This window comes from Pleurodeles waltl, chromosome 6, assembly GCF_031143425.1.
Source record: "Pleurodeles waltl isolate 20211129_DDA chromosome 6, aPleWal1.hap1.20221129, whole genome shotgun sequence".
In the NCBI taxonomy this organism is placed as follows: domain Eukaryota; kingdom Metazoa; phylum Chordata; class Amphibia; order Caudata; family Salamandridae; genus Pleurodeles; species Pleurodeles waltl.
Window position 1 is genome coordinate 966574327 of NC_090445.1, and position 16259 is coordinate 966590585.

General features: G+C 44.4%; 1 protein-coding gene across 8 annotated transcripts in view; it reads right to left on the reverse strand.

Moving 5' to 3' along the window:
• The window catches only part of CPEB3 (cytoplasmic polyadenylation element binding protein 3), a 543123-nt gene that overhangs the window by 262687 nt on the left and 264177 nt on the right, over window positions 1–16259 (reverse strand). For all 8 annotated transcript variants that reach the window (XM_069239797.1, XM_069239803.1, XM_069239805.1 and 5 more), the window contains exon 4: window positions 12375–12431. In XM_069239797.1, the coding sequence (XP_069095898.1) occupies window positions 12375–12431 (57 nt within the window). The remainder of the gene's footprint in view (window positions 1–12374; window positions 12432–16259) is intronic.

Genomic DNA, 16259 nt, shown 5'->3' on the forward strand with positions numbered 1-16259 from the left:
CCTCAGAGCATTCAACGAATGGGTGGTCTACAGGCATTTCAAGATGGAGGGCATTCATATGCTCAGAGGCCTTCTCCTTCAAGGGGACTGGATGATCCATCTGGACCTCAAGGACGCTTATCTGACGGTCCCAATTTTTTTTCCCCCATCGCAGATTTATACAATTTCTTTGGAAGGGACAGGTGTTTGAGTTCACATCCCTCCCTTTTGGGCTCTCTTCGGCACCATGGTGTTTCACCAAACTACTCAAACCGGTGGTGGAATACCTTCGGCCCCACGGGATTCGCCTAATAATCTACCTCAACGATATCCTACTTATGGATCAATCTCGGTCGCAACTTTTGTCCAATGCGACCACGACTATTGCTCTCCTCCAGGATTTGGGGTTTGTGATAAACCAGCTGAAATCAGAGCTACTGCCATCGCATTCGATTACTTTTCTGGGCTTTCTCATAGACTCCTAGTCAGCTTCCCTGAGCCTCAGGGCTCGAAGATTTCCAAGATCAAGAAGGAACTGACAAAGGTAATGTGACGCAACAGAATCTCTCTCAGACAACTAGCCTTAATAGTGGGACTTCTCTCATCCTTGATCCAGGCCATTTTTCCAGGCCATCTTCACTACCAAGCGCTCCATCGTCTGAAGGCACATCATCTTCGCCGCGGTCTAACCTATTCCAAACTCATCTCCCTTACTCAGGAGGCGAGAACGGAACTCTAATGGTGGCTGGACCACATAGAGGCGTGGAACGGCAGGCCCATTTTTGCTGCCTCGCCGGACCTCATCATAGAATCGGATGCCAGCCATCAGGGTTGGGGAGCTCGATGCAGGGATATCTCCTTCAGGGGATGGTGGACACCACAGGACTTCAGTCTGCACATCAATTTTCTGGAACTCCTGGCGGGTTCCTTTGCGGTCAGGACTTTGACTCAGGAAAAGGTCTCCTGTGTTGTTGTTCTGAGGAAGGACACCGTGTCCACAGTGCAGTACATAAATCGCCTAGGGGACATGCGTTTGAGGGCCCTTGTTGAATTGGTGCAGGATTTTTTGAACTTTTGCCTCCAACACCAGATATCGGTGACGGCGGAGTACCTTCCGGGTTCCCAGAACACTCTGGCGTTTCTGGGGGACTCCAGCGACTAGGAGCTGGACAGAGTGGATTTTCAGGCGCTCATGGAACATTGGGGTCCGTGTTCTGTGGATCTCTTCGCGTCCAGGTGGAACACCCGGTTACCGATTTACTTCAGTTGGCGCCCGGACCCGGGTGCAGCAGCAGTGGATGCTTTTCTGCAGGACTGGGGGAGAGACCTGGGGTATGTATTCCCCTCTTTCCTTCTGATCCCGAGGGTGACGGCCCAGGTACATCGTCAGGGAGCTATGGTGGTTCTGATAACTCCACTTTGGAGGTCACAGGTGTGGTTCCCGTCCCTGCTAGAGCTCTCTTGAATTTTCCCCATTCTTCTCCCAAACTCTGTAAATTTTCCGGGACCCTGCTGGACAATTTCACCCTCTGGTCCTTCAGGGCCACCTCTCGCTAGTGGCTTGGAAGATTTCCAGGCTCGCTGGGAGGACGGTCGACTTTCATAGGAAGCTGAGAAATTCATCAGACAGGGCTGGGCTCCGGGAACATGCAAACGGTACGAGTCTGTGTGGCATTGATGGGCTCACTGGTATTTGGGAAAACTTATTGATCCCACGGGGGCCCAAGTTACTGATATCAAACTTTCTCGCTGAGCTAGCGGAAACAGGGTTATCTTATTGCTCCATAAACTCCTTTAGATCAGCGAAATCGGAGGGTCATCCCCACTCCATAAATGTCCGGTGGGGGTGCACCCTTGAGTGTGCAAATTGCTTAAGGGTATTAGAATATCCAGACCTCCAGAACCCAGGTACTCTGAATTATGGGACGTCAGTCAGGTTCTGCACCTCTTATCTTCGTGACAGGATAACCAACACCTCTCTCGGAAGGAGCTGTCAGCTAAATTAGTTATACTGCTGTGTCTGATATCATGCAAAAGGGTGTCGGACATCAGAGCACTGGATGTCTCAGCAAGAGTTTTTTTGCCCAGAAGGGGTGACCTTCACGTTATCCAGGAGAACCAAGTGTAATATCAGGTCGGTAACCTATCCAGCTTTTCCTCACACACCACAGCTATCCAGCTTTTCCTCACACACCGAAGCTATGCGTAGTGAGATGCCTCAAAACTTATGAGGTGGTGACGGACGAATTTCGGCCACCAGGAGAACAATTGTTGATTTTGATAAAGAAACCTTTTAAGGCAGTCTCTTCCCCTTCCATAGCTAAATGGGTCAGATGGAGTTTGGGGGGGAAGCAGGTATCAATGTACAGGTCTTTGGGGCACACTCCACCAGGGTTGCTATGGCCTCCAAAGCCATCCAGGTAGGCAGCAGACTGGAGGACATCATGAATGCCGCAGATGGGTCATCAGAATCTACTCGTAAAAAATTATATTTTAAGCCTATTCATGAAGCAACCTCTTCGGTGGTAAATAAGCTTTGAACTCGCATAATCCTCACCTCCGATCCTGACATAGAATGAGAAATTTCCTAGCTATTGAGAAGGAAAGTTTAAATTCTATTAAGGGCAAGGAGGCGAGGATTATTCCCCGCTACACAAGAAATGTGTCTCCCACCCGGGAGCTGTTGGAGGCATCATCGGTTTCTGGTGGTATCTATGCTTACAATCGATATATGAAAATTCAAGATATATTTATTGCTCATTTGTTAATGGCTCCATATATTTCACATAGGTTGATGGGCACTGCAATATATTCAGAGTACGCTTATTTCACTTGCTGAGTTTTCTTTGAATGGACTCTTCCTTCGTTTAATATGTGATGTTGCTCTCATAGGTTCAGCGGTGGCAACAAGCTGAGGATTCCGAACATCCCTCCACAGCGAAGTCGAGGGCAACCGAAGCCGGCAAGGGATATATATACACAGAGATGGAACCAGTATTGATTGGACTGTGGTGACTATGGGAACGCGGTCTCAGGGGCGCTGAAGTTTTTAGTTATGCACTTGTTGAACTGTGAACTTGCTGTTGTAATAAAGAGTGAAGAAAGATAAGCATAGTCCTCGCCTCAGTGTCCTTAATAAAATTGAAACTTTCCTTCTTGATGGCTAGGAAATGTCTCATTGCTACTCCGTCAACAGTCCTGCCATTCCACTTACTACAACCCAACAGTCTGTCATGTTTGTGCTGGGCTCCCGCGGCTCTAGGGTGACCACATGGCATTGAGCAACTTCTGGACAGGACTGTAAAAAATTCAGGACAAAGGGTCAAAATTCAGGACAAAAATTCAAAAACATACGTCATTTTTAGACACACACAAGAGAGGCCATGCCTCACTATGTTGTCAGTGCATTTATTTACTCTTTTATAACATAGCACTATTTACTCACTGTGGTCTTTTTGTAATTGCCTCCTGGTATGCTACATTCATGTCTCACATTACGTCCTTGTTCAGTAGTAAATTAATGCCCTTCAGAATTGCATCAAGGCCATCACCCCTACCAAAATCTACCCAATCTTTCTTGAAGAGAAGTAACAGCAACATTTTGATTATATTTCTGAACATTTTAAAAGCCCTGGCAAACAATCTGGGAAATATTAAGGTTATTAACCTTCTGCTAGTTTAAACAAATTGAACAAAAACATCTGCCTTACCTTAACCGCCCATGGACTTTCAACCTACATTTTTTTTTTTAAAGAGGCAGGGCAGATGGTGTGGGTGACAGTCTCACACCTAATGTCAGGATGTGAGGTACCCACAACTTGTCTGTAGTTTCACAGCACTAGAGTGTGTCTGGGACTCTACATTTATCTCAGTAATGGGATCCTGTACTACTAATCAAAGATAATAAAAGAGGAGGATGAAATCGAGATAAATTGGGAGATCCACAGCAAGTGATTCAAAGGGTTGTTACTCAGAACTGGATAAATAAGCAAGAGAAGAACAAGGTGGGACAATTCCCAAAATCAGACAAGATGGGTCCACCAAGACTATTGGAAGGTATTGGGTACCTGGGGAGTTGTCTCTGCACACAGGAGAGAAACAGAAGAGGCACTGTCAAGTGGCTGAACAAGCAACACCCATCCACCTTGGCAAATTCTTCTGGTGCAATGGTCAGTTGTTCGTGCTTGTGAAGGGTGAGCAGGAGACAGACCCCTTGCTAGGTTGTGCAAGGCATTTGCCCGCTTTGTCCATGTCTTTCAATAGTTTTGAAATTGGGCAAAAGCCAAACTACTGGTCTCGGTTATCGCTAAGTGTCAAGTACACATAGAATCTTCAAAATATTTGGGATGTAAGTTGCCCAAACAAACTGTAGAAAAAATAAAATTTAATTTGTGTTTCTTTAACATATGGCACTGTTTTCCCCTTTGTATACAATTAGATCACAGATTGAATGGAGAACCAGTTACCTTTCGATACCTAGTGATTCCTATTTACTATTCTCGCAGTGATTTGCAGGATGGAAATCTTGGCAGAGCGTCACGGTCCCTCCAAGCCCAGCTTGCTTTTTGGTCTTCTCTTCTCTTTTCTGTAGTGGGCCACATGGCACTAGTGAAGATGGTGTGCTAACCCAATGATGATATTGTTTTGCAAACCCTCCCCTGCTCATCCTTCATTCCTTCTTCAGACATACCACACATCTGATTTGGTCACTGCGGTGCCGTCAGGTAGCTCTTTCCACTCTAAAGCTACCTGTGACTGCGGGTGGATTAGGTCTTCTGGACTTAGAATGCTATTATTCAGCTGCACAGGTCCAATGGGTGGCTTGCTGGCTTTCTGCCCACCTCCCTGCATGAGATGGGGTTTATCAGTAAAGACCTTTAAGGAAGTCTTACTGCACTGCTCATTGTTTCCTACTGACCATTCTACGGATCACCATCCTGGTTTATCATGCACAGCTTTCTCTTGCCTTGCTAGAACCTGTAAACTAACTGACACGAAGAAACCCTGTGCTCCTGCCCTACCTATGCTAAGCATTTCCACTCGCACAGGACGGCTGTGCTCAGAGCAACTCCATCACTGGCATGCTGCAGGTATCTTAAAATTGAGGGATGTGTTTCTGGACGGCGAGCTACTAAATTTCCAAACCCTTGTGGCAGACTACCATCTTCACCAAGGTCAACTCCTTACTTACAACCACATTAAATAATCATTAAATGCCCTATTTCACGTCTGCCACCTAGCACTAACCCTACAAGAGGTGTGCCAGAAGCTCTACACCATAGGAACTGGTTGCAAACTGATAGGATGGGTGTATAGACATTTCCTGCAGCAAGGAAACCACTCCAGGTCTCCTCGTCATACTACTTGGGTGATAGATTTGGCCAAACCTCTGCAAGATACAGAATGGACTAAAATACTCGACTTTTCCCACAATGTATCCCATGGCTGTCACTTTAAGTACATTCATAGTGCGTCCTTGGGAATGCATTCCGCCCGTTGCTTGCCATTGGCCTTGTGCTTTGTAACTCGCATTTTGTTGCTTTCATTTTGCTGGCTTTATTTGTTTTAGGCTATGCAGCTTGAGTTCGTTGCTTCCTTCCCCTGCCCAAACCTTATATACAGTATCCTTCTGAGCTCCCTTTCTGTAAAATGGCCTGTAAATCTTGTTCTTATCTCATCACATTTGCTGTGTATTCAAAGAACAAAGTCAAATGTCAGGCTCTGTCTTCGGTGTAAACTTAGTGTTTAATTTTCTTTCTCTGACTTCAAAGTGAGAGGATTTATGCAACAATCTTGCTGGATACCGGGGTTAGGAAAGATTTTTTTCTATCATGTGACAACATTTAAATAAACTTCAGAATATATCAGAATTAGGAGTACAAATGAAGCACATTTTTGTTAATTCTGAACTGTGCTGAAAACAAATACCTTTATATGATTAAAACAAATCATTGCATTAGGTGATGCAATTTCCACCCATCGTCTGTGCACAGTATAGTTTGATTTGAAAAACAGTATGTCTGTGTAAATGTAATGGTCATTTCAATCAAAAATGTGTTGTCTGTAATAACAGTGTGTTACCATACCATGCATACTCCACTTCATGCTGCTCTGCACCACTCCACACCACTGCACCCTACTCTGTGTAACTCCACTTTACACCAATCCATGCCACTGATCTGCACTCTTCTCCATTCTGAACCATTCCATATTTTGCCACTGAACTCTATGCTACTTCACATTATGGCCTCTCTACTCTACACCACTCTACTCTATGCCAATGCACTTTAAGCCTCCCTACACCACTGCGCTTTGCTCCTCTGCACGCTATAATACTCCACTCTAGGCAACACCAATCTAGTCGGCACTATGCCACTGCACCTCTCTACTTTATGCAACTGCACTCTACTCAAACAATCTATTGTACGCCACTGCACTCTACGCCACTCTGACCACTGCACTCTAGACCACTGCATGCTGACACTCTACTCTGCAACACTGCAGTAGCCGCCACTATACTCTACACCACTGTACTCTTTACTACTACATTCTGCACCAATACACTCTGTTCCACTGCAATCTTCTATGCCACTCTACTCTGCCCCATGCCACTCTATGCCAGTGCACTCTAAACAACGGCACTGTATGTCACTGCCCTTTCCTCTGCACCACTGTACTTTATGACACTGCTCTGTGCCACTCTACATCACTGCACTGACACTACTCTGCAACATTGCAATCTCTGCCACTGTACTGTACACCAATCTACTCTGTACTACTGTAATCTACTCCAGTGCACTCTATGCCACTGCATTCTGCATCACTCCACACAACTGCACTCTACAGCACTATACTCTACACTGCACTCTGCCACGTGTCTATTCTGTACTCTATGCCACTGCACAACTCTACACTTCTGTACTCTCTGCCACCTTATTGTATGCAAATCTACTCCACTTTATGCCACTCTACTCCGTCCCACGCCACTCCATGCCACTGCACTCTAAACCACTGCACTGTATCCCACTGTACCCGACGCCACTGCTGCTATGCCACTCTACTCCACACAACTATGCCACTAACTTTTAGCCATGCTGAACAGCAGCCACTCTGGTGTATAACATGGATAAAATACACTGGCAAAGCCAATAACTCTTACGTAGACGAGACCTATTGGCTTTGCCAATGTTTGTTAGTACTATGAGGGACCAAGGTCTCTGAAAGAACTGTGAATGTGTAAGTCCTTATTTTAAACATGCATTCGACGCCTCGTCAGGGGTAGTAAGCGCTATAAAAATACAATTACATCATAATAAATACAATTACATCATAATAAAAATGCGTAAATACATTTTGGTTAAATAAAAAATAGTGCTTCTCGAATACAGATTTGAATAATATACAGTTTAGACCTTTTACTAACATTTTTTATAACACTCCATTAAAACCACACATTCCACAGCTCACCTTGGAACACCATTACAGTACTTCTCTAAAAGAAAATAGCTTTACCAGCAGAAAGCCTCAAGTGATTCCTTTTATTAAAGTCAATGCTGGTTTGCCCACATTTGCATTTCTTTAGCGAAGGAGACACCCTGGCAATAAGGCCTTTTCTTATCTGTCTGCCCCTCCTTCCCTCAGAGCACAGTAGACTCCCTGCCTTTAAATCCAGCTGGCAAAATTGATCTGCCTATAAGTTCGCCCTGCCTCCGTTGTCCTTTTGGTGAAAGGCTAAAATTACGGACAACTGCTGTCCGTTAAGCCTTTCATCACAGACAAGGACAGCAGGACGAAATTATGGGCAGTCCGTGAAATTTACAGACGGGTGGTCTCCCTACTCGGCTCCCAAGCAAAGAACTGGGTTGAGGCCTGAAGTGCGCATGTTGGATCTGACAGAGTCCGTGGCTGTCACCTGTCCAAACCTACATGTGCACAGGAAGTCAGCTGATGCGGTCAGTATTCACTGCTAATCTCTGTGATTGGCCAATATCCAACCCTTCCTTTACAAAGCCCTGGAGGCTGGGTCTACAGAGCACCCAGGGAGACCAGTAGTCCTTGCACATGGAAAAGACTTAATTTATGCCACTGGGGCCTGGTGCGGCAACACTCTTACGACCAGAGACAAAACCGCCCCTGCTGAAATTTGAAGGAAAACATACTGTAGCTCGAAGCAAATATAGATCTTTCATTCGGATTATTAAATGACTTGTTGAGTAATCTCTCTGTTACATTACTGATCTGGATAAATGACCGTGTACAAAAAGGAATGGTCATGGCGATGAAATAAAGAATGCTTGTTATCCCTTCTCTTTAACTTTAATTCCAATATATTTGCTGCGAACCTGTCTCTCCTGACCGCTCTGCAACAAGAAGACGGAGAATTTATTATGTTATGGAAGTTTTTTTCCCCCCAATTTGAGACATATTAAAGGCCTCAATATACATAGAAAGTGCTATTAAAAAGCACCAAAGTACTGCTTATAAAAAGCAAGGTAAAAAAAGAACACATTTAAGGGTAGTCAAATGTATATCTTCATATATTAATTTATCCTAAAAGGGTATCATAAAAATCTGAGAAGGAAAGTACTGAAACGTATATAGCACTACCATCCCCCAGCACCAAAACCAAAATCAGACTGGGTATTCTCAGATACAGGTAAGTACTCCAAAAAGTCATGAGTGGCTGAAGGTGTCCCATTTGGCCTGTGGCCTCTTGCCACATAGTACTGTGCCGAACAAACAGTTATTTTGTGCTTGTGTTTTTTTTTTTATAAATAGGCCATCAGATGTATGACTCAAGTCAAACCAGGTCAGATCTCCAACATATAAAGGCTGTCATAGACATGTTGTGGTAAGAAGGAAATTAATTAGCCAAATACACTGCATTAGAGCCGAGGACATTTTAAGTGGGACAAAAAAAAAATAAAGATTGGCAATCTGCAAGTAAATTGGACGTGTTGGCATGTAACATGATAGAAAACTTCATCTGCCTTCAGGCACATTCTCTAACATCTTAGCCTTCAGAGACCGGCACTATCTCCAGAGACCTTGCCTAGCCATCACTCCGCCTCCATTCAGCATTGAGTATTTAAACAAAACCTGGTCTAGTCTCAAGTACCGTTGGTGTGCCTTATGACACTCCAAGCATGCCCTCAGAATCCAAGAGCCTGGTCTCGGAACTCAAACTGTCAACACCTCCAGCTGGTGCTTATACATTGCCGGGCAATCCTTAAAGACCCGTGGCTTGCCCATGTACACCTTTGTGATCCAAAGGTAGTCCTTACACTCACTCAAATGTTTTTAAAAGACTCATTTTTTCCCAAGCCACCCCGCCAAGCCATTAAAAGACCCTCACTGGCCTTCAGAGCTAAAACCTTAGAAAAATGCAGGTGACCTTCAGAAAGCCTCGCCTAGTCTTTAGACATCCCAAGCTGATCCTCAAACAACACTTAAGCTGGCCCTCCTGCACCCTCAGAGATCTGGTCCTCAAGAGGCCAGAAATGTCTTGGTCTTCTGTGACTAAGAAAGAAGGATGCTGTCACCACCTCTAGCTACTCCACTGGTTAGTGGGAACTGTGGAAGTGAAGTCTTTCACTATGAACGTAGAAAACCAAAGCAGAATCGGATACAAAGGTGTGTAAATTTAACAACTGCAAGAAATTGGGTTATTAGTTGAAGAGTTAAGGACCCACCTCAAGCAATAATCACATCCTTGTCAGGGTGAGGAACTAAAATCACTATATAAATCTGAGCTCAACCTCCTGGTAGCTATGGCATAGAGAAGTTAGGCTTAAGTTAAAGGCAATGTGTAAAGTATTTATGCAGTACAAACGCACTAATAAAGTCAAAATACTAGCAAAAATCCCAAATGAATTACAAAGAGTAAAATTCAATAAAAATGACATCAAAATGTCAAAATCCAATAAGGCAAACCGAAGATATTAATTTAGAAGGCAGTGGTTGAGTTAGAACAAGGCACAATTACTGTGATGGGGCATGGGTCGGATACACTAACCAGGTTCATTTTGATCAAAGATTTTACCTTCTGACTCAAGAGAGGCACTTGGAGAATCACAGGGTGACAGGCAGAGGCCAATCGGAGAGTCCAGACCAGGTCCAGTTGCAAATGGTCAGCTGGGCAACTGGAGGAGAAGGCCAGCTTGTCATGTCCCTGTAGCTTTAACAACAGGTCAGTCCTATGACCCCCGGAACCACATCTTTGTCTTGGGTACAAGAGGAAGAACAGGTCCAGTTGTAAGGGCTCTTCTCAAGTCTTACACAGCAGGTCAATTCCTCTTCCGTTCTTCCACAGATCAAAAAGTGTTCTGAGGTGGGTGCCTGGGCCTGGAGATGCCTCATTTATGCCTGGCATGAGCCATTGGGTGGAAATGACTTCTAGGGGCTCTGTTACTAATGGGGTAAAAGTTCCTAAGCTTAACCATACATATTTTAGGAATTTTTAAGGTGGATGAATTCTTCGGGCACACTAGGCCTAGACTCTGAGGGCTCGGTATGTGTGTGAGGAGTGTACTATGGTACTCCTAGTGGCCTCCCACACCTAACACTAAAATTTTGAGGCAGGCCCTGTACCCAAAACAACCTCAGAGTCAGAAGTCTGCTAGAAAAAGGTTGCGTTTTCAGCAAACAGGCAGGGTAATCACAAAAGTTGCTTTTATATTCCATCTTCCTCGTTTGAAGTGCACATCAAGTGTTAAATGAAGACCCAGCTGACTTGTCAAATAGATTGTGAAATTGTAATGTCAAAAAGAGGCTCACTGTGATTGTGGCCTGCCTGGCTGGAGGTAGTGGGGACAAAAAAGGGCCATGACCAAGTGTCAAATAGCATTTGCTTGTAACTGGAGAGGCCTCTTTGAAGTGTATCCTAACTGTCATATGAAAACCCCAGCTCACATGTTAAGCAGGATGTGACATTCAAGCAAGATTTAACACTTGAATGTCAAACAGGATCTTCACAGCCTCACCCTGCTCATTCAGGTCAGCCTATTGTTTGTTCCTGGGACCAAGTTCACACCTCATTCACACCTATTCAAATTCTAATTACTGTCTGGCGGAAGTGGGAGAGAAATATGCGGATTTCGCTTCAGGGGAACATAGCTTTAAAAAAAGTTCCATTTCTAAAATACTAATTACGAATCTGACAGTACCAGTGAATTGGGCTTGTAATTTACATTTCAATACTTCCACAAATTAAATTTGTAACCATTTACAAGCCACAGATAACACTGATTAAACGTAATATTGTATTCCAATGTTTTCCTATGGAACAGCCAACCCTGCAATAGTGAAACTAGCTTTCAGGGTCTCCTCACTACAGCCATGTTTAACTTTAAATTGCTACATGTCATTCTTTTAAATACCATGCAGCCTGCCTTATGGAAAATAAAGCCTTCTTAGGCGTGACTTACTAATATATAAAAAGGTTTAGGCCTGTCAAAAAGAGCACAGCCAGACTGCAATGGTAGGCCTGGAGACATGCTTTACAGTGCACCTGCAGTAGATGGCACGAGTGCTGCAGTCCACTGATAGCATTTACTACAGCCCTTGGGTACGCATGATACTATATACTAGGGACTTGTATAAATTAAATAAACCAATCTAGTGTATACCAATGTTAGCAAGTTAAAAGCACTTTACTACTAGTTAGTAGGGGGTAAAGTGCACAGAGTTCTTCTACAGCCAGCAAAAATAGGGTTCAGCAAAAAAATCCAGGGTAACTCTGCAGAAAGGGCAAAGTTCCAACAATAATGACAAAAAGAAAGACAAAATTCTCCTTACAGCGAGAATGATTTTCTGCTTGAAAGAGAAAGCAACTTTGACACCCAAGCAATAAGAAGAAAATAATTCTAAGCGGCCACTTGTGCAAAGGGTGGACGCAGGAGATACGAGACGCATGCAAAGATCCCCCCACCCATTGCACTCATCTGAGAAACTGAGCTCTAGAAATTTTTCCAATCTGCTACGAAGTAGAAATGTGCCCAAAGAATGAATAATTTGTTTTACACGAGGTATAAGAGCATATAAATAGTACATAACATCATTATTACATGCCTTGCACTTTTCCTAAAGCTAATTACAGAAATAGTCTAATCAGATTAAATGCAGTTTCGGTTTCCCAAAAATATTTGTATCTATGCCAAGGCTAAGGCATGTAATGAATTCACATGTGCAACAATTTTTAAATGAAACAAATTATTGGCTCCAGTCGCAGTACTGAAATTTTAGAGGGTGTGCTGTTGCCATTCAGATGCCTGTTCAGGCCACACTTCAACCAGGACACAGAAAACCTAAACTAAATAGTTTTCAATGGATGCACAACATTCAATTACAGTAACAGAAACATGGGTGTGGTCAAATTTTAGCAGAAATAAACTTACTATTTAGTGCCATTATGTTTTCGGTTCCAGGATGATGGAAATTAATTCCCATGCGCCCTACAAAACAAATGAGATTATTTAGGCAAACTATTTACAGAGTATGGATTCAAATTCAGAATGAGTGAAAGAGCACGTTGCTTAACAGTTGTAGTAGTTTCTTAATCCGATTGAGTAATTTGCAACGCACAAAAGTTTAATTCATAATTGCCATTATGATTTCTGATGCGCACATTGTGATCCCTTGCGAGTCAAAAGAGGTTGGAAGCCTAGGGGCAATTCCTCCCCTACACCTCACAAGGGTGCCACAAAGCTTTCTGACTGATTATGTGGGCACACATCACTGAACAGTCATCAGCTGCAGAGGAAAGGCAGTAACCACTAGTAAAGCGTAAATCATCATAATTTGACAGCTTAGTCTGTGCTTCGGCAGGCTTGGGACACCAGAAGGACAAGATAGTGCTTCCACAGACCACAACGTGACAATGCTTAATTTGTAAAAGAATAAATGTCGGCCCCAATGTTTTGCTCAGAAGCAGGCATCTGGCACTATCGAATATCAAGGGTGCCAATACCATGGCTGCGTAGTCTTAATTCCATTTCATCACTGGCGTTTGGCTCGAGGGGGGAACCAGAGCACTAAACCACTGCCTCATTGTTCAGCATGTTAAAGCTTTTACACCAAGCCAGACAACCTCACAGATCATTTGTTTGCATGTAAAAGACGAATATTGCCTTGCCAGCAGAGAGGGGCTCCACTGACTATGTGTGTCAGGCGGTGTTCTGTTGCACAGCAGTGTAGGTTGGAGCGCAGCACAAGAAGACACGCACACACAATTGTTTGTTTTCACCATTAGGTGCAGGTCCCCAGGCTTCTTTATTAACTAGCCACACCTCGTCACGGCCATTAACACCATGTCCAGACGAGGCAGGGAACACCAAATGAGCGTGGCCATTGCAAACATAACATTTCTTCTTCTCCCTGGAGAAAAGAAAAAACAAAACTAAGACTTCGAGACAAACAAAGATCTGGCCTATGGCCTACACATTCTATATTCTGATTGGAGGCCAAAGTGATTCTTAGGACTTTAGAGTTCTCATGAATCGCTCTGATTTGCCATTGGCCAGCGAGGAGTGATCTTCCTGTGATTGATGACTTTAGACACTAGATCCTCAGCGAATTCTTGACTGGAGAATAGAGTACCATTGTCTGTTCTAAGTGCATTCAGTAACCCGTGAGTGGCCATTATTTTCTCCAGACAGGGAATGTTCTGAGCTGCCGTAGTTGAGTCTATGATTTCCACATCGGGTACTTTGAGAAATCATCAATCACTACAAGCATATGGCAACCGTCAGGCAGGCTCCCAAAGTCTGCACTGGCTCTGAAACATGGTCTTGAGGGGTTTGTTTCCGTGATGAAAGGTGTGGGTGGTTCAGCTGGACCAGCGCTTGATACATTGAGCAGTGTCTCACAATCATCCAAACCTGGAAACCACACCTTGCTTCTGAGCCTGGACTTTGTTTCACCACACCTTGGTGTGTGGAGTTTGCCAGTTCCACTACTCTTCTCTGTGGTGATGTCAGAATCACTAATCTATGACCTCTTAGGAGGCATCCCTCGGGGGACAGGGACAGTTCATGCCTGATTCTGTGCGAACTACATTGTGTTGGAGTAGATGTCAGTTTCCAGAAGAATTATCAGATGTAGCCAGCTGATGGCACTCATCAGATTTGGTTGCTGCTCTGATGTCTTCCAAGGAAATGGGAAGGGGCCTTGATCGCTCCCACACCAGATGCACATACTCCTCCATTTCTTCAGCATCAAAGGCCTCACTCAACATTGCTGGCCTTGCATGCCGTGATAGGTAGTCTGCTACATTCTGGGTTCCTAGTCACTACACCACTGAGAAGTGATAGTCCTGCAGCTGTAAGATCCAATACTCAATCCTGGGAGGTGGCTTAGACGAGGACCCATTGAAGAGGGGTATTAGCGACTTGTGTTCCGTGTGAACATTGAATGGCTGGCTGGAATGAATAAGTGAAAATGGCAACAGCTCCAGTGGACATCAATGGCTTCTTTCTCGGTGTGAGAATACAGTTGTTCTGTGTCTGTTAGTGCCCGGCTGGCATACGCCAATGGAGCCCACTCGCCATCATCCTGTTTCTGAGATAAGACAGTTTCCAGGCCGGTGGGACTGGCGTCTACTGACAGTTCTGACTCTTTGTTGAGATCAAAGTCAGCTCTCTCAGAGGGGCGGTTAGGGTAGTGAGATCTCAAAAGAATTGGCCGCAGTAGGTAACCATTCCCAGGAAACTGGGGATGCCCGATATGTTGGTGGGTGCTGGGGCTGACTGAATGTTCCGAACCTTTGCTGGATCTGGCATGATTCCTTCTCCTGAGAATCTATAGCCGAAGAAAGCAACTTCCTTTTGCAGGAACGCACATTTCTCTCTATGTCGAGTAAGTCCACTCTCTTGTAATCGTTTGAATGTTGCTTTTAAACGGTGAAGATGTGATTCTATGGTTGAAGCATGCTCCCGGCTGTCATCGCTGATGATGACCCCTTTTAGTCCTGTCAGCACCCCCCTAGGATAGTATCCTGGAATACTTCTACCGCACTTCGTACCCCAAAGTTGCAGCGCTTGTACCTCCTTAAGCTGTCATGGGTAGAAAGTGTCCTTGATTCTGGGGCTAAGAGTAGTTGATGATATCCAGCTCGCGAATCTATTTTGGAGAACCATCTCAATCCGCTACCTCAGCAACAAGGTCATCAGCCATAGGTATTGGGTGTCAATAATGTTTTATGGCTAGGTTGGGCAGATGCGTGTCCATGCATATCCTGACTTCACCCTGTTGTATGGGCTTGTGAGTGACAACGGTCAGGGACACCCAGGGCATTGGGCCTTCCACCCGCTCAATAATGTCTGCTTGTTCCAGCTTTCCCAACGATTTTTCTACCTTTGGTCGAAGGTGGAATGCACGCAACGATGCTTCAATGCGACTGGCTTAATCGACTCATCAATGTGTAGGTGTACGAGATGGTCCTTCAGTCAGCCAATGCCTTTAAACAGTTGTGAAAATTCAGCCAGCAGATAGTCTACGCTCCCTGTGTGTACACTGAAAGCAAAGGAAATGAGGTTGAGTCGCTCTGCAGTCTTGCATCTCAGCAGGATCCCGGACCCCATCAAGGTCATGTACAGTTTGGTATGGGTGCATTACTGAGAATGCCACTGAGAATCTCTTGGGGACAGTGGCTTAAGCAAGATTCCTAGGCACTCCGCAGAAAATTGTACCTTGAATGAAATAGACGACTTAATTGTGGAAGTGAAGGGCTTATTGGCAACAAATAATTCCGATTTTCCCCCATCCTAAGGGATTGAGAGTCTATCACCTTAAGGTATTCATTGATATTTTAAAAAATATCCTTCTAGCCATGGCAACGTAGCTGGCTTAAGGTAGATTGTCAGTCCCTCTCCTTGTGAAGAGTCTCAAGTAGAATGCACATCGATAGCGAACCAATTGCATTTTTCGGGCCAAACTCAGGTGGAAAGCACTTCCGTAATCAACACTGAATGCGGCAATCGCTTTGCTTCTCTAGCCACTGAAGTAGCGGATCCACTAGATAAGCAAGACCCACCTGATTTGACAAAGCCTGTAGAATTAACAGATGTTAGTCAGGCTAAATTAGGGGAAGCTCTTGCACAGTTCCAGCGACTAAGGGGAGATATAAAAGGTTTGTGTGAGTGCATGATCAGGCTAGCTAATGAACTAGGAGAGAAGGTGGCCAAACTATCATTATTGGTAGAAAACATTTGCACCAAAATAAATGTTGATAGATGTTGATAAACTAGTGACCCAGCACAGCAGGAAAGTTTTGCCCACAAGTT